This window comes from Bombina bombina, chromosome 2 (assembly GCF_027579735.1).
Source record: "Bombina bombina isolate aBomBom1 chromosome 2, aBomBom1.pri, whole genome shotgun sequence".
NCBI classification, from domain to species: domain Eukaryota; kingdom Metazoa; phylum Chordata; class Amphibia; order Anura; family Bombinatoridae; genus Bombina; species Bombina bombina.
The window spans coordinates 798,558,202-798,582,645 of record NC_069500.1 but is presented as its reverse complement, the minus strand read 5'-3'; the positions used below and the strand labels follow the sequence as shown (position 1 = coordinate 798,582,645).

Sequence of the window (24,444 nt, the reverse complement as noted above, 5' to 3'; positions counted from 1 at the left end):
ACTGTAGAAAGACCTATTCTTCCGGCGGTTGCATATTGCCGCATGGGTTATGTTTTTCCCTTGGGGTGACAATAATATAAGGGTAAACTTATATAAAGCATTGAGTGCTTCAAATTCCCTTGTTACTCTCATCTCCTGGCGATAACATGTGGCATGCTGACCGGGAGATGACCATGTGTCGCAACTATCCTTCCCTTATGTTATTGGATATGCGGTATTAAGGGGTTACTTGAGATCATGTTTATTTCATGCAGACATTGAGGTCTCAGTTATGCACATGTTGTTGTTACAATAGTGTATTGGGCACTTTTTTTCATCTCGAAGGGCGGTCCTTAGGGACGCACTTTGCGCGCCTTTTTACTCCCGCTTTGTTATACATGATGCCGGAAGATACCTTCTGCGGTGCTGCCCGCGAGTGAAAACAGTTCCGGTGGCTTGGAGGTATTGAGATTATCTCCGGGAGTTTTCTCTGTTGTGTCTCCGCCTATGATGGGCGGTCCTTGGGGGCGCATAGTGTGTTTAGTGTCTCTCTATCGAGGAGATCTGTTTGAGAATGTGTCCCGTTTTCTCCCTTATCGGTTACAGAGGGGAAGGGTCTTATTAAACATATTTTGCAATCCAAATGTGTCCCGCTTTTCCCTTATCGGTCACAGAGGGGAAGGGGCTTATTAAACATACTTTGCGTTATTACAAGCTTCATTAACAACAGAAATGAGTTGGATTGTGTACTACTTTGCCCTTTTGCAGTGGGGTCCCAATGTTTGCACATCATGTTCAGGGATATTGCTGAGGGTTGTGCTGACCTAGCACCAAAATTGCTCAATATTTTTGCTAGTTTTTGGTGTGAACATATGTTATTCTTTTTAAGATTTAAATAATCAGTTAAGTTAAAGGGACAGTATAATTTTTACTGTGTCCACTTTATCTAAAGGATTGAGGCTGTTTGTGTGTTACTTCATCCTTTGTGACATAAGGATGGTACCAAGACACAAAGAAATAAGTTCCTTTGGTACTTAAAGTGACAGTAACGTTTGTTCTGTGTATTTTATAATAGATGCTTTTCAGCTGTTTTGTTTGTTGGTTCATCCTTTGTAACTGAGGGTGCAACAAATACTCTCAAAAATAGAGAAATATGAAATTTGAGGGGCTCCTTATGACACTATGTTCATCAAGGGTTGCTATTGCAGCCGGCAGTTTGCTTTGGCACAGTTACATGTGCAGCTGCTTATTGGTGTTATCCTCTGAAAGGGTCTCTTAAGTCTGAGACTTCTTTAAAAAAAAAAAAACATTTCAGTCAGCTGATTCATTTTTTACTGACGCTTCCCTGCAACTTACCAAATTGGAGTCTAAGTGTTCAGGGTTTTCCATCTTAGCATGCAGCACCCTTTTTGATTGAAATCTGGGTCTGAGAATGGTTTTCTTCCAAGCCTAGTTTTTTGGCTACCCTTTACAAGGGGGAAGGCCTTGTTCAAACCTGACTTGAAGGCAATTTTTTCTGGCTTCTCGGGGTCATCTCCTCCCTCAGGATAAGAGATCCAATCAAGGAGGTTGACAGAGTACCTTTTGTTCCTTTTGGAATCCAAGTCTAGACTGGTGTCCCAACTGGTTTTGGTGATAGGTTAAACTATCCAGGTGACCTGCTTAAGTTACCAAGTCAGCATATAGGGTTGGCCCCCAATCCGGGTTCGGATCTAGCAGGGGGCAGATTATCTTTCTTTATCCAGGCTGGATGAGAAATGTTCAGGATCCCTGGTTAATTGATATTGTTTCTCAGGGATACTAATTGGAATTCCAAAATTCTTCCCACAGAGGAAGGTTTTTTCTTTCAAAAATTATCTGTAGACCGGATAAAAGAAGAAGTGTTCTTACACTGTGTTTTAATCCTCTATCCTTTTCCAATCCAATCCTCAAATCTGTTGTAGTCCCCAAAAAAGAGGGAATTTTCAGACCTATTTTAGATCTCAAGAGTCTAATCAGGTTTCTCAGATTTCCATCTTTCAGGATGGAAAATATTCGTTCCATTTTCCATTGATCCAGGAGGGTCTATTTATGGTGACAGTGGGTTTAAAGGATGCATACCTTCCTGTTCCCATCCACTGTGTTCTTTTAAAATTCCTGAGAGTAACAGGTCGGCTAAACTTTGTAGCAACCCATGGGTTGTAGGTTTAATCCTCAATGGGATTCATTCAGTCTTTCATCTTTCTGAGACCGATAAAATGAGACACTTATAGGTGATTAGCCGCGCTTTACCAGTACCCAATTCATGCATGCATAAAGTGCACCTCTCTTGTGCGATATTTTTTTTTTTCTGTTCATGGACTACCACCTTTGGTTTGTGGTTTTTCCTTGGGTCTATCGACCACGCACAGAATCTTCACAAGGGATTCTGGGATCTTTACGGATGGTTATAAGGCCACGGGACATTGCAGTGGCTCCTTATCTGGATGATATACTGCTAGCAAGGTCCTATACCACAATTGTGCTTTCCTTCCTAAGAACCCACGGGTGGAAGGTAAACCTGGAACATGTTTTTTCCTGGAAATTGTATTCACTTTATTTTGTGAAGATCTTTCTGAAGGTCAGAAAGTTAAGAATTCTGAATACGTGTCGAGTCATTCCGTCCAGTCCTCGTCCGTCAGTAGCTCAGAACATGGAGGTAATAGGTTGGATGGTGGCAACGATGGCCATTGTACCATCTGTACGGTTTCGTCGAAGACCTCTGCAAGGAGCATGCTCAGGCAGTGGAATGGAGATTAATGTGTCTCCATAGCTCTGGGTTTAGTGCACTGGTCTTGTAAACCAGGGGTCATGAGTTCAGATCTCACTGAGTCCTTGTTTTAAATGTCTCCATCGGATCTGTCTTCTTCTTATTTCTAGATCTACAGACTAGGGAGTCTATTCTATGGTGGTTGTTACTGGCTCTTCTGTCCCAGGGGACATGCTTCCACAGACCCTCAGGGGTAATAGTGACAACGGGTTCCAGTCTATTAGGTTGGGGAGCTGTTTGGTACTCCCTAAGGGTTCAGGGTGTGTGGACTCTGACGGGGGCTCTACTACCCATCACTATCCTGGAGTTGTGAGCTCTTTTCAATGCATTTCAGGCTTAGGCTCCATTGGCTTCCATCTGGTTCTCCAAATGGCAGTCGGGCAGAATTTTGACTGTAGCTTGTATAAATAATCAGGGAGGAACAGGGGTTCCTTAGTGATGACATGAGAAGTCAAGATCATTCAGTGGGCGGAAGGCTCACTCTTGTTATCTGTCGACAATCCATATCCCAGGTGGGGAAAACTGGGAGGCGGATTTTTTTTGAGCAGTCAGACGTTTCATTCAGGGAATGGAAATTCCACCCGGAGGAATTTGCCAACCTGATTCTCAGAGGGGACAGGCCGGATCTGGATCTTATGGTCTCTCGCTAGATGCCTTGACAGAGTCTTGGTCGTTTAACCTAGCCTATGTGTTCACTCCATTTGCTCTACTTCCCCGGGTAATATCTCTATAGTGATTCTCATCACTCCTGCGTGACCTCGCAGGACTTGGTATGCTGATTTGGTGGGCATGTCATCTCTGCCACTGTGGAAGTTTCCATTGAGGCAGGATCTTCTCATTCAGGGACCCTTCCATCGTCCGAATTCTCATTTCTCTGCAGCTGCCTGCTTGGAGTTTGAACGCTTGATTTTATCTAAGCGAAGGTTCTCTGATTCGGTCATTGATACCTTGATCCAGGCTCGTAAGCCTGTTACTAGAAAGATTTACCATAAGATATGATGTAAATATCTTTATTGGTGCTAATCCAAGGGCTACTCATGGAGTAAGATTAGGATTTCTAGGATTTTATCTTTTCTCCAAGAAGGATTGGAGAAAGGGTTATCAGCAAGTTCCTTAAAGGGACAGATTTCTGCTTTATCTATTTTGCTACACAAACGTCTGGCAGATATTCCGGATGTTCAATCCTTTTGTCAGGCTCTGACTAGAATCAGGCCTGTGTTTAGACCTATTGCTCCTCCTTGGAGTTTGAATTTAGTTCTTAAGGTTCTTCAAGGGTTTCCGTTTGAACCTATGCATTCCATAGATATTAAATTGTTATCTTGGAAAGTTTTACTTTTGGTTGCTATTTCTTCTGCTCGCAGAATTTCTGAGCTTTCAGCATTACAATGTGATTCTCCTTACATTATTTTTCATTCCGATAAGGTAGTGTTACGTACCAATCCTGGTTTTCTTCCTAAGGTTGTTTCCAACAAAAATGTTAATCAGGAAATTATTGTTCCTTCATTGTGTCCTAATCCTTCTCTAAGGAGAGTCTGTTACATAACTTGGACGTGGTCCATGCCCTGAAGTTTTTACTTGCAGACGACTAAAGGATTTCGTCAATCCTCTTCATTATTTGTTGTTTTTTCTGGAAAACGTAGGGGCCAGAAAACTACGGCTACCTCTCTTTCTTTTTGGCTGGAGAGTATCATCCGTTTTGCATATGAGACTGCTGGCCAGCAGCCTCCTGATAGAATTATGGCTCATTCTACTAGTGCTGTGGCTTCCTCATGGGCATTTAAAAATGATGCTTCTGTTGAACAGATTTGCAAGGCTGCAACTTGGTTGTCTCTTCATACTTTTTCCAAATTTTACAAATTTAATGCTGTTGCCTCGTCCGATGCTGTTTTTGGGAGAAAGGTTCTTCAAGCCGTGGTGCCTTCCGTTTAGGTACCTGTCTTGTCCCTCCCTTTCATCTGTGTCCTATAGCTTTGGTATTGTATCCCATAAGTAAGGATGAAATCCGTGGACTCGTCATATCTTATAAAAGAAAAGGAAATTTATACTTACCTGATAAATTTATTTCTTTTACAATATGATGAGTCCACGGCCCACCCTGTCATTTTCAGGTCTTTATTTTTGTTAAACTTCAGTCACCTCTGCACCTTGGCTTTTCCTTTCTCTTCCTAACTTCGGTCAAATGACTGGAGTGGGAGGGAAGGGAGGAGCTATATATACAGCTCTGCTGTGGTGCTCTTTGCCTCCTCCTGCTGACCAGGAGGCGATATCCCATAAGAAAGGATGAAATCCGTGGACTCGTCATATTGTAAAAGAAATAAATTTATCAGGTAAGCATAAATTTCCATTTTATGATTCAGATGGAACATAGTTTCTTTCATGTAATTGGCAAAAGTCCATGAGCTAGTGACGTATGGGATATACAATCCTACCAGGAGGGGCAAAGTTTCCCAAACCTCAAAATACATATAAATACACCCCTCACCACACCCACAATTCAGTTTTACAAACTTTGCCTCCTATGGAGGTGGTGAAGTAAGTTTGTGCTAAGATTTCTACGTTGATATGTGCTTCTCAGCATTGTTGAAGCCCGATTCCTCTCAGAGTACAGCGAATGTCAGAGGGACGCGAAGGGAGTATCACTTATTGAATACGATGATTTCCCTAACGGGGGTCTATTTCATAGGTTCTCTGTTATCGGTTGTAGAGATTCATCTCCTACCTCCCTTTTAAGATCGACGATATACTCTCATTTTACCATTACCTCTGCTGATAACTGTTTCAGTACTGGTTTGGTTATCTGCTATATGTGGATGGGTGTCTTTTTGGTAAGTATGTTTTTTATCTCTTAAGACACCTCAGCTATGGTTGGGCACTTTATGCATTTATATAACGTTCTAAATATATGTATTGTACTTATATTTGCCTTGAGTCAGGTTCATGTATTTCCTTCTGCAGACTGTCAGTTTCATATTTGGGGAAAATAAACATTTTTTAAGAAATTTTTTTCTTACCTGGGGTTTAGTCTTTTTTTTCAATTGACTACTTGTTGCAAGTGCGGGCGGTATTAGGCCCGCGGGTGCGCCAAATTCGTCATTTCCGGTGTCAGAATTGACGCAGAAGCCTTACACACGGTTGCGTCATTGGTGATGCGAGTGTGTCATTTCCGGTTATTATTGGCGCCAAAAAAGTTTCAGTTACGTTGTGCGTCATACTTGGCGCCAAACTTTTTCATTATTTCAATACCCCATTGATGTTTGCCTCTTGCCTTTTTTTTTCTATCAGAAGGCTATGATATTTGCATTTTTTCCGATTCCTGAAACTGTCATATAAGGAAATCGATAATGTTTATATGTTGTTTTTTCTTTTACATTTTGCAAGATGTCTCAATCTGATCCTGCCTCAGAAGTTTCTGCTGGAACATTGCTGCCTGACATCGGTTCTACCAAAGCTAAGTGCATTTGTTGTAAAATTGTGGAAATTATTTCGCCGAATGTCATTTGTAATAGTTGTCATGATAAACTTTTACATGCAGATAGTGTGTCCATCAGTAATAGTACATTGCCAGTTGCAGTTCCTTCAACTTCTAATGTACATGATATACCTGTGAATTTTAAAGAATTTGTTTCTGATTCTATTTTGAAGGCTTTGTCTGCTTTTACACCTTCTAGTAAACGTAAAAGGTCTTTTAAAACTTCTCATTCAGTTGATGAAATTTCAAATGACCAACAACATAATTTATCCTCCTCTGATGAGGATCCATCTGATACAGAAGATCCTTCCTCAGATATTGACACTGACAAATCTACTTATTTATTTCAAATAGAGTATATGCGTTCTTTATTAAAAGAAGTGTTAATTACTTTGGATATTGAGGTAACCAGTCCTCTTGACGTTCAGTCTAATAAACGTTTAAATGCTGTTTTTAAACCTCCTGTAGTTTCTCCAGGGGGTTTTCCTATTCCTGAGGCTATTTCTGATATGATTTCTAAGGAATGGAATAAGCCAGGTACTTCTTTTATTCCTTTTCAAGGTTTAAAAAAATGTATCCTTTACCAGCAAAGTCTATAGAGTTTTGGGAAAAAATCCCCAAAGTTGATGGGGCTATTTCTACTCTTGCTAAACGTACCACTATTCTTCTAGAAGATAGTACTTCCTTTTAGATAGGAAGCTTGAATCTTATCTAAGGAAGGCCTATTTATATTCAGGTCATCTTCTTAGACCTGCAATTTCTTTGGCTGATGTTGCGGCTGCATCAACTTTCTGGTTGGAGAATTTAGTGCAACAAGAATTGGATTCTGACATATCTAGCATTATTCGCTTACTGCAACATGCTAATCATTTTATTTGTGATGCCATTTTTTATATTATCAAAACTGATGTTAGATCCATGTCTTTAGCTATATTAGCTAGAAGAGCTTTGTGGCTTAAATCTTGGAATACTGATATGACATCTACATCTAGATTACTATCTCTTTCTTTCCAAGGTAATAATTTATTTGGTTCTCAGTTGGATTTTATTATTTCAACTGTCACTGGGGGAAAAGGAGTTTTTCTGCCTCAGGATAAAAAACCTAAGGTTAAATCTAAGGCTAACCGTTTTTCGTTCCTTTCGTCAAAATAAGGAACAAAAACGTAATCCTCCCCCCAAGGAATCTGTTTCCAATTGGAAGCCTTCCTCAAATTGGAATAAATCCAAGCCATTTAGATAACCAAAGCCAGCCCCTAAGTCTGCATGAAGGTGCGGCCCTCATTCCAGCTCAGTTGGTAGGGGGCAGATTAAGTTTTTTTTAAGGATATTTGGATAAATTCAGTCCAAAATCAATGGATTCAGAGCATTGTCTCTCAAGGGTATCGAATAGGATTCAGAGTAAGACCTCCTGTGAGAAGATTTTTTCTCTCACGTATCCCAGCAAATCCAGTAAAAGCTCAGGCTTTCATGAAGTGTGTTTCAGACATGGAGTCTTCAGGGGTAATCATGCCAGTTCCTTTTCAGGAACAAGGTTTGGGGTTTTATTCAAATATTTTCATTGTCCCAAAGAAGAAAAATTTATTCAGACCAGTTCTGGATCTGAAAATTTTGAATCGTTATGTAAGAGTACCAACTTTCAAGATGGTGACTATAAGGACTATTCTGCCTTTTGTTCAGCAAGGACATTATATGTCCACAATAGACTTGCAGGATGCATACCTTCATATTCCGATTCATCCAGATCATTATTAGTTTCTGAGATTCTCTTTTCTAGGCAAGCATTTCCAATTTGTTGCTTTTCCATTTGGCCTAGCAACAGCTCCAAGAATCTTTTCAAAGGTTCTAGGGGCCCTACTATCTGTAATCAGAGAACAGGGTATTGCGGTGTTTCCTTATTTGGACGATATCTTGGTACTGGCTCAGCCTTTACGTTCTGCAGAATCTCACATGAATCAACTAGTGTTGTTTCTTCGGAAACATGGTTGGAGGATCAATTTACCACAAAGTTTCTTGATTCCTCAGACAAGGGTCACCTTTTTAGGCTTCCAGATAGATTCAGTGTCCATGACTCTGTCTCTAACAGACAAGAGACGTTTAAAATTGGTTGCAGCCTGCCGGCACCTTCAGTCTCAGTCATTCCCTTCAGTGTCTATGGGCATGGAAGTTTTAGGTCTCATTACTACAGCATCGGACACAATCCCCTTTGCTCGTTTTCACATGAGACCTTTAAAGCTTTGTATGCTGAACCAATGGTGCAGGGATTATACAAAGATATCACAATTAATATCCTTAAATTCCTATGTACGACACTTTCTGATGTGGTGGATAGATCACCATCGTTTAGTTCAAGGGGCCTCTTTTTTTCGGTCAACCTGGACTGTGATCACAACAGATGCAAGTCTTTCAGGTTGGGGAGCTGTTTGGGGATCTCTGACAGCACAAGGGGTTTGGAAATCTCAAGAGACGAGATTACCAATAAATATTTTAGAACTCCGTGCAATTCTCAGAGCTCTTCATTTTTGGCCTCTGTTAAAGAGAGAACCGTTCATTTGTTTTCAGACAGACAATATCACAACAGTGGCATATGTCAATCATCAGGGTGGGACTCACAGTCCCCAAGCTATGAAAGAAGTATCTCGGATACTTGTTTGGGTGGAATCCAACTCCTGTCTAATCTCTGCGGTGCATATCCCAGGTGTAGACAATTGGGAGGCGGATTATCTCAGCCGTCAGACTTTACATCCAGGGGAGTGGTCTCTCCATCCAGATGTGTTTTCTCAGATTGTTCAGATGTCGGGTCTTCCAGAAATAGATCTGATATCTTTCCATCTAAACAAGAAACTTCCCAGGTACTTGTCCAGGTCCAGGGCTATTCAGGCGGAGTCGTAATTGCGTTAGCAGTTCCTTGGTTTTACCAACCTGCTTATATCTTCCTGCCTCTAGTTCTTCTTCCAAGAGTGATCTCCAAGATCATCATGGAACAATCATTTGTGTTTCTGGTAGCACCAGCATGGCCTCACAGGTTCTGGTATGCGTATCTTGTTTAGATGTCCAGTTGCCAACCTTGGCCACTTCCTTTCAGACCAGAACTCAAGGACCATTTTTCCATCAGTATCTCAAATCATTAAATTTGAAGGTATGGAAATTGAACGCTTAGTGCTTTGTCATAGAGGTTTTTCTGACTCAGTGATGATGTCAGGATTTCACCTGTTCTATACTCCGCCCACTTCCCCTATAAATCCTGTCATTCAAGTTCAGACAGGTGCTTAGTATTTTGGATCACAGACCAGTTTTGCCTGACCTCTCAGCAACTGCTGACATCCAGCTCTCTTTTCTACAAGCCAATATCTCGAAGTTAACTTAAAGGAGGGTTTTCCTTTCTCCACTATCCACCACCAATTCTGCTACAGCTTTACAGGCTTTCTTATCCACTCCGTGTCAGGAATTAAGAACTGTTACCATTACGCTGACACCAACGCTGCCTCCAGCAAGGATTAAAAGCTACAGCTCTGTGAAAAGGATTTATTACAACTAATCCACTTACTCTCCTTACCGCTGCTGTGGAATTGTATCAGAAAGTTGTTTGTATCGGATCGAGTGATCTAGCCGCTCCACGGCGTATGAACACCCCCCCTGTGACGTAACAGGTAACGGGTCTCCGGTGTCTCTCCCTCTCAGTACTCGCAGCACAAGCGCGCTCACTGCGCTGTATACCTCAGGGTTGAACTTTGACTAATTCTAATAAGAGAGTCTCCTCTGTTTTGTAGTTGCTGCTTCCCTGTTCAGTATAACGCTCTCTCCTGTGAAGTAACAGGTTAAGGAATTTAAAGGGACATTCTTTGCACTTCAGATTCATATTTAGGGATTTAGTTTAGTATAGTTGTTTCTTTTTTGTTTCTTTATTGACCTCAATATCTTCTCCCTCTGTTTGATTTACTACTTAGGGAACAAGGAGGCAAGTAATATATTAATTCATGTTATATTCACCGCTGTTACTTTGAAGTTAGTTTCAGCCTGAATACATTGTGATACATTCACTATATAATTTCAGTTCCGCAACTGAGAATCCTTTACATTTACACAAGGTCTGTCATTTGGAAGCCACAGATCTTACAGATTGATACTATGTTACAGGTTCGTAAATCTGTTTCTAGGAAGATTTATTATCGAGTTTGGAAGACTTATATTTCATGGCGTTCTTCTCATAAATTCTCCTGGCATTCTTTTAGAATTCCTAGAATGTTACAGTTCCTTCAGGATGGTTTGGATAAAGGTTTGTCTGCAAGTTTCTTGAAGGGACAAATTTCTGCTCTTTCTGTTTTATTTCACAGAAAGATTGCTAAGCTTCCTGATATTCACTGTTTTGTGCAGGCTTTGGTCCATATCAAGCCTGTCATTAAATCAATCTCTCCTCCTTGGAGTCTTAATTTGGTTTTGAAGGATTTTACAGGCTCCTCCTTTTGAGCCTATGCATTCTTTGGATATTAAACTACTTTCTTGTAAAGTGTTGTACCTTTTGGCTATCTCTTCTGCTAGAAGAGTTTCCGAATTATCTGCTCTTTCTTGTGAGTCTTCTTTTCTGATTTTTCATCAGGATAAGGCAGTTTTGCGGACTTCATTTAAGTTGTTACCTTAAGTTGTGAATTCTAACAACATTAATAGGGAAATTGTTGTTCCCTCTTTGTGTCCTAATCCTAAGAATTCTTTGGAGAGATCCTTATAGTCTCTGGATGTTGTAAGAGCTTTGAAATATTATGTTGAAGCTACTAAAGATTTTAGGAAGACTTATAGTCTATTTGTTGTCTCTTCTGGTCCTAGGAAAGGTCAGAAAGCTTCTGCCATTTCCTTGGCATCCTGGTTAAAGATTTTGATTCATCAGGCTTATTTGGAGTCGGTTCAGGCCCCACCTCATAGAATCACAACTCATTCTACTAGATCATTTTCCATTTCATGGGCTTTTAAGAATGAAGCTTCAGTTGCAAAGCAGCAACTTGGTCTTCTTTGCATACATTTACTAAATTCTACCGTTTTGAAGTATTTGCCTCTTCAGAAGCAGTTTTTGGTAGAAAAGTTCTTCAGGCAGCTGTTTCAGTTTGATTCCTCTGATTATGTTTTAAGTTTTTTCTTTTCAATTATGAGAAAAACTTATTATTTTGGATGTGGATTACATTTTTTCAGCAGAAAATGACTGTTCTTATTTTTACCCCTCCCTCTTTAGTGATTCTTTTCCAGAATAGATTCTACCTTTAATGCCAGGGAACTAAGTCGCCGCCACATGCGGCAACATTTTTGTGAATGTCTTTGAGGAGAGGTTTGTATACATTCATGAACTATTTTTACAGAATGGAATTTGTTGGTTTCGCTATATAGGCAATTTTTTTGGCGTATGGAGGGGCGACATTGACTCACTCACAAATTGTGTACATGATTTGAATATAAGTACTAGACATATTGAATTTAAACTGACATACAGTGAGGAATGTATTGATTTTCTTGACAAACAGTTATCAAGAAATGTAGAAACTTGGAAGTTGATCTCTATAGGAAGGAGAGTGATAGGAATAACCTATTAAGGTATGAAAGCACTCATCCACCATCTTTAGTTAAGAGCCTTCCTAAGAGTCGATTGCTTAGAGTAAAGAAAATAGTATCTGATAGAGAGGTAGCAACTAAACGAATTAAGGAGGTTAAGGAGATAACTAGAGAGTCAATACTGGACAGGAATAAAAAAATTCAAAATAGAATGTATGATTTTTGTGTCACAATATAACCCTTTAAGTAAGAAAAAATGAAAATTATCCACAAACATTGGGATGTTTTGATGAATCTGAATCACATGTAAAAGAATTTGGTGAAGTACCCATGTCTGCCTACAAAAGGAGCAAAAACACAAGAGATGTTATTGTAAGGGCTGATATTGGCCCTGGAAAGGAATGTAGGCAGACATGCCTCTGTAAACCAAAAGTCGGTTGTTTCCCTTGTTTAGGATGCTGTAACTGTAATGATATCATCAAAGAGGAATCTTTTTTTCATCCACAAACTGGTAGAACATTTTAGATTTGAATGTTCTTATATTTGCAATACAGATTTTGCTATATATTTGTTTAAATGTCCTTGTTCTAAAATTTATATTGGGGAATCTACCCGTAGAATAAGAGAGAGGATTAGTGAACATAAGTATAATATTCAGAGTAAAGACATCTCTACACCTGTTGCTAATCATTTTATGGAGGCTGGACATATATCACAACTTAGAGTCCAAATAATTGATCATACTAAGAGACCAAGGAGAGGTTGAGATAGAGTTAAATTGCTTAAAAGCAGTTAGGAATGAATAAGGAAATAGATTTTAATTTTTAAGTGAAATATGTTTTGCCCCTTTGTATTGTATATCGAGTAATGTTATAAATTAAGAGAACACTAGAGGGAGCTCTGTATATATGCAGATTAATACAGGAATGCAAGAGTTACTTACTTACTTGAGTTCAGTATTTGCTCCACCCATATTGGGTTTAAAAGGTGTGTTGTTTGTATCTTATGTATGCAACATGATTAAGGTTGATAAGACCGAAACTTTGTGCTGATGTCTTTGGTTGTGAATTTAGGTGCTGCTGTTTGGACTTTTCTTGATTCTATTGGGGTACAAAACCCACATATTAGAGCATAAAGCTAAGAAATGTGCTCTATACCAAACAAACAGTACGGATCTAGACATGAGCTTAACAGTTCCAATTAATCATACTTCAGGAGGTGCGGTAGATAGACTAATAGAGAGGCACAGTAATTGTATGGATTGATGTCTCAGGACTGACCCTTCCCAGTCATATCGTACACACTCAATACCTCTCCGGTGACCAGTCTTCTACTGATCGCTGAAGGGTGGAGCACTTGTACTGCTGGTCTAATGGGATACCTTTCCGGTTGGTAGCGTGTTTCCTGTTGAAGTCCGCCTCAGACTGAGGCCGCTGTGATTCGTCCTGTCATCACTTTGTGTCTAGTGTGCGCCTTTACCTCTCTGCAACTGGCTCCTGCCCATGCGATCCACAAATCACCAATGATGATAGAGATTAGCCCCAATGGAAAAACGGTGCCCCGGCTCAAGGGGTAATCATAGGATACAGAATTGAAGAGAAAAAGCCTGCGCTGCTTTAAAGTTGAAAAATATAAAGCATAAACAGAACTGGATACATCTGACATGTTTCGGCTAGAACGCCTTAATCATAGATGTATCCTATGTTAAAACACACACCTATTTAAAAAATAAATCATTATGCTATTGGTCATTCATATATCATGTGACAGTGATTAATTTAACATTAAGGTGGTATACTACAAACTTCCTTTGCTGAACTGATAAGACACAACAAATGTAAAAATTTGCGTTTTTCCATTTTTCTAATTGGCTCAGTAAGGATACCTTGAGAGTCATTTGTGAACTGTAGTATGTAACTATTATAGCAGATTTGTACATTTGTTATGTCCTATCAGTTCAGCAAAGGAAGTTTGTAGTATACCACCTTAATGTTTAAATTAATCACTGTCACATGATATATGAATGACCAATAGCATAACAATTTATTTTTTAAATAGGTGTGTGTTTTAACATAGGATACATCTATGATTAAGGCCTTCTAGCCGAAACATGTCAGATGTAACCAGTTCTGTTTATGCTTTTATCCAGTGATCAATAAACCTTTTGGTTTTATATATTTTTCAACTTTGAAGCAGTACAGGCTTTTTCTCTTCAATTTTGTACCCTGAGTACAGAACCCCTCAGCGTGCACCTTACGCAGGATTGGTCACCTTTTCCTTTGTTCTACTGTTTTAAAGTAGGCCAGAAAAATGGTTTATCCTTTAGTAATTGATTTTCCACACCATTTTTATCACATACTATAGTATTCATATGTTTTTTGGATTTACTTAAAGGGGCATTAACACTAACGGCTAGATTTAGAGTTTTGTCGGTAAAAAGCTGCGTAGCTAACGCTGCTTTTTTTGCCAATGCACCCTTCCAACAACGCTGGTATTTAGAGTTGTCTGAGGGGCTGCGTTAGGCTCAAAAAAGGGAGCGTTGAGCCACACTTAGCTCCACTTCAACCCTCAATACCAGCGTTGCTTACGGTAGCGGTAAGCTGGCAAAATGTGCTCGTGCACAATATCCCCATAGGAAACAATGGGGCATTTTGGGCTGAAAATAAACACCTGCAAAAAAGCAGCGTTCGGCTCCTAACGCAGCCCCATTGTTTCCTATGGGGAAACACTGTCTAAGTCTGCACCTAACACCCTAACATGTACCCCGAGTCTAAACACCCCTAACCTTACACTTATTAACCTCGAATCTGCTGCCCCCACTATCGCTGACACCTGCAATATACTATTAACCCCTAATCTGCCGCTCCGTACACCGCCGCAACCTACATTATACTTATGAACCCCTAATCTGCTGCCCCTAACACCGCCGACCCCTATATTATATTTATTAACCCCTAATTTGCCCCCCCAACGTCGCCGCTACCTACCTACACTTATTAACTCCTAATCTGCCGACCGGACCTCGCCGCCACTATAATAAATGTATTAACCCCTAAACCGCCGCACTCCCTCCTCGCAAACACTAGAATAAATAGTATTAACCCCTAATCTGCCCTCCCTAACATCGCCGCCACCTGCCTACAATTATTAACCCCTAATCTCCTGCCCGCACCGTCGCCACTACTATAATAAAGTTATTAACCCCTAAACCTAACTCTAACCCTAACCCTAACACCCCCCTAACATAAATATAATTTATATTAAACAAAATAATATTCCTAAAATTAACTAAATTATTCCTATTTAAAATTAAATACTTACCTATAAAATAAACCCTAATATAGCTACTATGCAATGAATTATTACATTGTAGCTATTTTAGGATTTATATTTATTTTACAGGCAACTTTGTATTTATTTTAACTAGGTACAATAGCTATTAAATAGTTAATAACTATTTAATAGCTACCTAGTTAAAATAAATACAAAATTACCTGTAAAATAAATCCTAACCTAAGTTACAATTAAACCTAACACTACACTATCATTAAATTAATTAAATAAATTACCTACAATTACCTAAAATAAAATACAATAAAATAAACTATTCTATAATACAAAAAAAAACAACACTAAATTACAAAAAATAAAAAAGAATTACAAGCAGTTTAAACTAATTACACCTAATCTAAACCCCCTAATAAAATAAAAAAGCCCCCTAAAATAAAAAATTCCCTACCCTATTCTAAAATACAAAAGTAATCAGCTCTTTTTACCAGCCCTTAAAAGGGCTTTTTGCGGGGCATTGCCCCAAAGTAATCAGCTCTTTTGCATGAAAATAAAAATACAATACCCCCCCCAACATTACAACCCACCACCCACATACCTCTACTCTAACCCACCCAAACCCCCCTTAAAAAAACCTATCACTAACCCCCTGAAGATCTCCCTACCTTGAGTCGTCTTCACCCAGCCGAACTGAATTCTTCATCCAAAGGAGCAAGAAGATGTCCTCCATCCGGTAGAAGTCTTGATCCAAGCGGCAAAGAAGAAGTCCTCCATCTGGGCAAAGTCTTGATCCAAGCCGCAAAAAAGAGGTCTTCCATCTGGACGATGTCTTCTTCCAAGCGGCATCTTCTATCTTCTTTCTTTCGGATCCATCTTCATCCCGCCGACGCGGAACATCCTCCTTCCCCGACGGACTAACGACGAATGAAGGTTCCTTTAAGGGACGTCATTCAAAATGGCGTCCCTTCAATTCCGCATCAGCCAATAGAATGCAAGTTCAATACGATTGGCTGAGTGGATCAGCCAATCGGATTGAACTTCAATCTGATTGGCTGATTGCATCAGCCAATCAGATTTTTTCTACCTTAATTCCGATTGGCTGATAGAATTCTATCAGCCAATCGGAATTGAAGGGACGCCATCTTGGATGACGTCCCTTAAAGGAACCTTCATTCGTCGTTAGTCCGTCGGGGAAGGAGGATGTTCAGTGTCAGCGGGATGAAGATGGATCCGGAAGAAAGAAGGTAGAAGATGCCGCTTGGAAGAAGACATTGCCCGGATGGAAGACCTCTTCTTTGCCGCTTGGATCAAGACTTCGCCCGGATGGAGGACATCTTCTTGCTCCGCTTGGATGAAGAATTCGGCTCGGCTGGGTGAAGACGACTCAAGGTAGGGAGATCTTCAGGGGGTTAGTGATAGTTTTTTTTAAGGGGGGTTTGGGTGGGTTAGAGTAGGGGTATGTGGGTGATGGGTTGTAATGTTGGGGGAGTATTGTATTTTTATTTTTATGCAAAAGAGCTGATTACTTTGGGGCAAGGCCCTGCAAAAAGCCCTTTTAAGGGCTTGCAAAAGAGCTGATTACTTTTGTATTTTAGAACAGGGTAGGGAATTTTTTATTTTGGGGGGCTTTTTTATTTTATTAGGGGGTTTAGATTAGGTGTAATTAGTTTAAACTACTTGTAATTCTTTTTTATTTTTTGTAATTTAGTGGGGGTTTTTTGTATTATAGAATAGTTTATTTTATTGTATTTTATTTTAGGTAATTGTAGGTAATTTATTTAATTAATTTAATGATAGTGTAGTGTTAGGTTTAATTATAACTTAGGTTAGAATTTATTTTACAGATAATTTTGTATTTATTTTAACTAGGTAGCTATTAAATAGTTATTAACTATTTAATAGCTATTATACCTAGTTAAAATAAATACAAAGTTGCCTGTAAAATAAATATAAATCCTAAAATAGATACAATGTAATTATTAATTATATTGTAGCTATATTAGGGTTTATTTGATAGGTAAGTATTTAATTTTAAATAGGAATAATTTAGTTAATTATAGGAATATTATTTTGTTTAATATAAATTCTATTTATGTTAGGGGGGTGTTAGGGTTAGGGTTAGAGTTAGGTTTAGGTGTTAATAACTTTATTATAGTAGTGGCGACGGTGCGGGTGGGAGATTAGGGGTTAATAATTGTAGATAGGTGGCGGCGATGTTAGGGAGGGCAGATTAGGGGTTAATACTATTTATTCTAGTGTTTGCGAGGCGGAAGTGTGGCGGTTTAGGGGTTAATACATTTATTATAGTGGCGGCGAGGTCCGGGGGGGGCAGATTAGGGGTTAATAAATATAATATAGGGGTCGGCGATGTTAGGGGCAGCAGATTAGGGGTTCATAGGGATAATGTAGGTGGCAGCGGTGTCCGGTCAGCAGATTAGGGGTTACATTTTTTTATTAGAGTAGCGGTGATGTGGGGGGGCCTCGGTTTAGGGGTACATAGGTAGTTTATTGGTGTTAGTTTACTTTAGAGCACAGTAGTTAAGAGCTTTAAATTCCGGCGTTAGCCCATAAAGCTCTTAACTACTAACTTTTTTTGGCGTTAGGAGTCTTGTCGGTAGAGGGTCTACCTCTCACTTCTCCCAAGACTCCAAATACCAGCGTTAGGCAGATCCCATTGAAAGATAGGATACACTATTGGCGTAAGGGGATCTGCGGTAGCCTGGTTCCTGGCTGACTCTAAATACCAGTGGGCGGTAAAAAGCAGCGTTAGGACCCCTTAACGCTGCTTTTGATGGCTAACGCCAAACTCTAAATCTAGGCGTAAATGAATGTTAGATAGAATAATGCATTCAAAGAAAAGATTAGTCTTATAACGCAGTTTCCTTTGCTGCTAGAATATTGACAAAATTAGTGTAAAGTTTTAGGCCTAGATTTGGAGTTTGGCGGTAGCCGTGAAAACCAGCGTTAGAGGCTCCTAACGCTGGTTTTAGGCTACCTCTGGTATTTGGAGTCACTCAAAAAAGGGTCTAACGCTCACTTTTCAGCCGCGACTTTTCCATACCGCAGATCCCCTTACGTCAATTGCGTATCCTATCTTTTCAATGGGATTTTTCTAACTCCGGTATTTAGAGTCGTGTCTGAAGTGAGCGTTAGAATTCTAACGACAAAACTCCAGCCGCAGAAAAAAGTCAGTAGTTAACAGCTTTCTGGGCTAACGCCGGTTCATAAAGCTCTTAACTACTGTACTCTAAAGTACACTAACACCCATAAACTACCTATGTACCCCTAAACCGAGGCCCCCCCCACATCGCCGCCACTCGATTTAATTTTTTTAACCCCTAATCTGCCGACCGCCACCTACGTTATCCTTATGTACCCCTAATCGGCTGCCCCTAACACCGCCGACCCCTATATTATATTTATTAACCCCTAACCTGCCCCCCACAACGTCGCAGCCAGCTACCTACAATAATTAACCCCTAATCTGCCGACTGCAAAGAGCCGCCACCTACATTATAATTATGTACCCCTAATCTGCTGCCCCTAACACCGCCGACCCCTATATTATATTTATTAACCCCTAATCTGCCCCCCACAACGTCGTCTCCACCTGCCTACACTTATTAACCCCAAATCTGCCGAGCGGACCGCACCGCTATCATAATAAAGTTATTAACCCCTAATCCGCCTCACTAACCCTATAATAAATAGTATTAACCCCTAATCTGCCCTCCCTAACATCGCCGACACCTAACTTCAAACATTAACCCCTAATCTGCCGACTGGAGCTCACCGCTATTCTAATAAATATATTAACCCCTAAAGCTAAGTCTAACCCTAACACTAACACCCCCCTAACTTAAATATAATTTAAATCTAACTAAATAAATTAACTCTTATTAAATAAATTATTCCTATTTAAAGCTAAATACTTACCTGTAAAATAAATCCTAATATAGCTACAATATAAATTATAATTATATTATAGCTATTTTAGGATTAATATTTATTTTACAGGTAACTTTGTATTTATTTTAACCAGGTACAATAGCTATTAAATAGTTAATAACTATTTAATAGCTGAAATAGTTAAAATAATTACAAAATTACCTGTAAAATAATTCCTAACCTAAGTTACAATTAAACCTAACACTATACTATCATTAAATTAATTAAATAAAATACCTACAATTACCTACAATTAAACCTAACACTACACTATCAATACATTAATTAAATACAATACCTAAAAATAACTACAATGAAATAAACTAACTAAAGTACAAAAAATAAAAAAGAACTAAGTTACAAAAAAAATAAAATATTTACAAACATAAGAAAAATCTTACAACAATTTTAAACTAATTACACCTACTCTAAGCCCCCTAATAAAATAACAAAGCCCCCCAAAATAAAAAAATGCCCTACCCTATTCTAAATTACTAAAGTTCAAAGCTCTTTTACCTTACCAGCCCTGAACAGGGCCCTTTGCGGGGCATGCCCCAAGAAGTTCAGCTCTTTTGCCTGTAAAAAAAAACATACAATACCCCCCCCAACATTACAACCCACCACCCACATACCCGTAATCTAACCCAAACCCCCCTTAAATAAACCTAACACTAAGCCCCTGAAGATCTCCCTACCTTGAGTCGTCTTCACCCAGCCGAGCCAAATTCTTCATCCAAGCGGAGCAAGAAGAGGTCATCCATCCGGTAGAAGTCTTCATCCAAGCGGGGCAGAAGAGGTCTTCCATCCGATTGAAGTCTTCATCCAAGAGGCATCTTCTATCGTCATCCATCTGGAGTGGAGCGGCAGCATCCTGAAGACCTCCGACGCGGAACATCCATCCTGGCCGACGACTGAACGACGAATGACGGTTCCTTTAAATGACGTCATCCAAGATGGCGTCCCTCGAATTCCAATTGGCTGATAGGATTCTATCAGCCAATCGGAATTAAGGTAGGAATATTCTGATTGGCTGATGGAATCAGAATCAAGTTCAATCCAATCGGCTGATCCAATCAGCCAATCAGATTGAGCTCGCATTCTATTGGCTGTTCCGATCAGCCAATAGAATGCAAGCTCAATCTGATTGGCTGATTCAATCAGCCAATCAGATTTTTCCTACCTTAATTCCGATTGGCTGATAGAATCCTATCAGCCAATCGGAATTCGAGGGACACAATCTTGGATGACGTCATTTAAAGGAACCGTCATTCGTCGTTCAGTCGTTGGCCAGGATGGATGTTCCACGTCGGAGGTCTTCAGGATGCTGCCGCTCCACTCCGGATGGATGACGATAGAAGATGCCTCTTGGATAAAGACTTCAATTGGATGGAAGACCTCTTCTGCCCCGCTTGGATGAAGACTTCTACCGGATGGATTACCTCTTCTTGCTCCGCTTGGATGAAGAATTTGGCTCGGCTGGGTGAAGACGACTTAGTGTTAGGTTTATTTAAGGGGGGTTTGGGTTAGATTAGGGGTATGTGGGTGGTGGGTTGTAATGTTGGGGGGGGGTATTGTATGTTTTTTTTTACAGGCAAAAGAGCTGAACTTCTTGGGGCATGCCCCGCAAAGGGCCCTGTTCAGGGCTGGTAAGGTAAAAGAGCTTTGAACTTTAGTAATTTAGAATAGGGTAGGGCATTTTTTTATTTTGGGGGGCTTTGTTATTTTATTAGGGGGCTTAGAGTAGGTGTAATTAGTTTAAAATTGTTGTAATATATTTCTAATGTTTGTAAATATTTTTTTATTTTTTGTAACTTAGTTCTTTTTTATTTTTTGTACTTTAGTTAGTTTATTTCATTGTATTTATTTGTAGGAATTTTATTTAATTTATTTATTGATAGTGTAGTGTTAGGTTTAATTGTAGATAATTATAGGTATTTTATTTAATTAATTTATTGATAGTGTAGTGTTAGGTTTAATTGTAACTTAGGTTAGGATTTATTTTACAGGTATATTTGTAATTATTTTAACTATTTTAGCTATTAAATAGTTCTTAACTATTTAATAGCTATTGTACCTGGTTAAAATAATTACAAAGTTACCTGTAAAATAAATATTAATCCTAAAATAGCTATAATATAATTATAATTTATATTGTAGCTATATTAGGGTTTATTTTACAGGTAAATATTTAGCTTTAAATAGGAATAAGTTATTTAATAAGAGTTAATTAATTTTGTTAGATTAAAATTATATTTAACTTAGAGGGGTGTTAGTGTTAGGGTTAGACTTAGCTTTAGGGGTTAATACATTTATTAGAATAGCGGTGAGCTCCAGTCGGCAGATTAGGGGTTAATAATTGAAGTTAGGTGTCGGCAATGTTAGGGAGGGCAGATTAGGGGTTAATACTATTTATTATAGGGTTAGTGAGGCGGTTTAGGGGTTAATAACTTTATTATAATAGCGGTGCGGTCCGCTCGGCAGATTAGGGGTTAATAAGTGTAGGCAGGTGGAGGCGACGTTGAGGGGGGCAGATTAGGGGTTAATAAATATAATATAGGGGTCGGCGGTGTTAGGGGCAGCAGATTAGGGGTACATAGGGATAATGTAAGTAGCGGCGGTTTACGGAGCGGCAGATTAGGGGTTAATAATAATATGCAGGGGTCAGCGATAGCGGGGGGCGGCAGATTAGGGGTTAATAAGTGTAAGGTTAGGGGTGTTTAGACTCGGGGTACATGTTAAAGTGTTAGGTGCAGACGTAGGAAGTGTTTCCCCATAGCAAACAATGGGGCTGCGTTAGGAGTTGAACGCGGCTTTTTTGCAGGTGTTAGGTTTTTTTCAGCTCAAACAGCCCCATTGTTTCCTATGGGGGAATCGTGCACGAGCACGTTTTTGAGGCTGGCCGCGTCCGTAAGCAACTCTGGTATCGAGAGTTGCAGTTGCGTTAAATATGCTCTACGCTCCTTTTTTGGAGCCTAACGCTGACATTCTGTGGACTCTCAATACCAGAGTTATTTTTATGGTGCGGCCAGAAAAAAGCCAGCGTTAGCTACGCGGGTCCTTACCGACAAAACTCTAAATCTAGCCGTTAGTGTCTATAAAGCAATTTGCGCTGCCATGTTGTAACTTAGGTTATCTTCTCTGCTGTGGCCAACTAGGGACAGTTATAAATAGGTCGCTAGATTGTACAGCCAATGGCTACGTGGAATTTAACAGTGTTCCATTTTTAACAGGAACTGAAAAGCTCACAATTTTTATATACGATTTATAATTTTATATTAGCATGTCAAAGTGTTTAATGTCCCTTTAAAGAATGGCAACTTTAAAATGTCAAAATGCATTTAATTTATGATGCAAAGTACTGTAGCAAAAAATAATTACTTGTATGTCAATTTAAATACATGTCTCTCTGCACCAGGGCTGCCCTCAGCACCACTGAGCAGAAAACACACTTTTGTTAGTTGTCATCAAAAAAGGCGTTCCATATCTTATTAGATAATCAAGCATGTGTATTTGCACTAAACTGTGTAAATTTGATTAGTTTATAAATGTGTTATCTGTGTGAGTAATAACTATTTTTATTATGTAATATGTAACTCAGGATGTGATTAACATCTAACTTTAAGGTATTCTAATTAGCATAAATGTCATTGGGGTTGCAAGAACAGAAAATGCCCTATCCTGGAATTTTGTATCACATTTTTTTATGCCAATGAGACACAATTTTTTCAAATGATGTGCAGCTAATGTACAACAAGTAATGAACTTGTGCTGGACGTGTTCCCATATTATGTTGTCATTTTTTTTCCCACTTGCCCTCTGGTAAATTTTCTGCAGATGCCCATTAGTGTGATCTACTGCTACTAACCCTATTGCTACCACTAAGCAACCGGGAAGTTTGTAAGCAACCGGGAAACTTCAGTTATCAGCTGCTACTAAGCGGTCTAGGTGCAGTCACAGGGGTCTATTTATATATGTGGGGACAGACATGATCCGCTATAGCGAACCATGTCTGCTGCACATCACTAAATGCCGACAGCATACGCTGTTGGCATTTATCATTGCACCAGCAGTTGTTGTGAACTGCTGGTGCAATACTGCCCCCTGCCGATTCTTGGCCAATCAGGGGTGTCAATCAACCCGATCGTACATGATCGGGCGGATTGCTATATGCCGCCTCAGAGTTGGCGTATGAGTTTAGAAGCACAAGGGGAACAGGGGCCATTCGGCCCTTGATAAATAGACCCCATAGACTGGAATGTCTTTTCACTCTCATCTCATTTTTAATCTGCAGCATATACACAGTAGCTAACATCATTATTGTATGGAGTACTCTACATTAATTAAAGGACCACTCAATGCAGTAGAATTGCATAATTAAGTGCAATTAAGTGCAAAATAAAAAGACAATGCTATAACATCTATGCTAAATTTCAAATAAGCAGTAGATCTTTTTTCTGACAAATGTATATATTTCTCCAATTTTCCAGCACCCTGCATCATGTGACAGATAGCAGCCAATCACAAACTAGTAAATGTATACCCTGTGAGCTTGTGCACATGCTTAGTAGGATATTGTTCCCTAGAAAGTGTGAATATAAAAAGACTACGCAAAATTTGATAAATAGAAGCAAATTGGAAAGTGTCTTAAAACGTCATGCTCTATCTGAATGATAAAATTTTTATTTTGACTTAAAGGACCAGTACAGCAATAGCACTTAGTCTGGACTTCAAATGAGTAGTAGATTTGTTTCTGACAATTTCAAAGTTATTTCTGTTTCCACTCCCCTTGTATCATGTGACAGCCATCAGCCAATCACAAATGCATATACGTATATTCTGTGAATTCTTGCACATGCTCAGTAGGATCTGGTGACTCAAAAAGTGTAAATATACAAAGACTGTGCACATTTTGTTAATGGAAGTAAACTGGAAAGTTGTTTAAAATCGCTGCTCTCTCTGAATCATAGAAGTTCAATTTGATTTGAGTGTTCCTTTAAGTGTCCCTTTAACATTGGAATTGGAATAGAAAATTAAGAGTCTTAGTGGATCTGGGAGGATGAATGAATTGTCTATACTCAAGGAGGTAAAGAAACATTTGATTTGCCCATTAATGATATTACATTACATAAATTAAATTTATAAATTAATTAAATTATAAAAATATCAACATTACCTATTGTAGCAGAGAATATGACTATTCCCAAGACATTCATTTCTGTATTTGTCCCAGGAAGTGTTTTGTAGGTGACCTCTGGAGATGGAGTAATTTCTAAAACTACTTGATGATGAATTACAGGATTCTTAGCATCTGGCACTAAATAAACATAATTTACTGGTTTCCCATAAAGCTTTGGAACATTTTGGTTCTTCAAAACTGGAACAAGAATAGTTCTGTACTGTAAGACACACACAAAACAAATACAATTTTTTATATAACAAT

At 39.2% G+C, this 24,444-nt stretch overlaps 1 protein-coding gene across 1 annotated transcript in view; it reads right to left on the bottom strand.

Moving 5' to 3' along the window:
* Positions 1–24,444, bottom strand: part of LOC128647289 (uncharacterized) — a 340,270-nt gene that overhangs the window by 199,226 nt on the left and 116,600 nt on the right. The window contains exon 6 of the mRNA XM_053700082.1: positions 24,178–24,400. Within this exon, the coding sequence (XP_053556057.1) occupies positions 24,178–24,400 (223 nt within the window). The remainder of the gene's footprint in view (positions 1–24,177; positions 24,401–24,444) is intronic.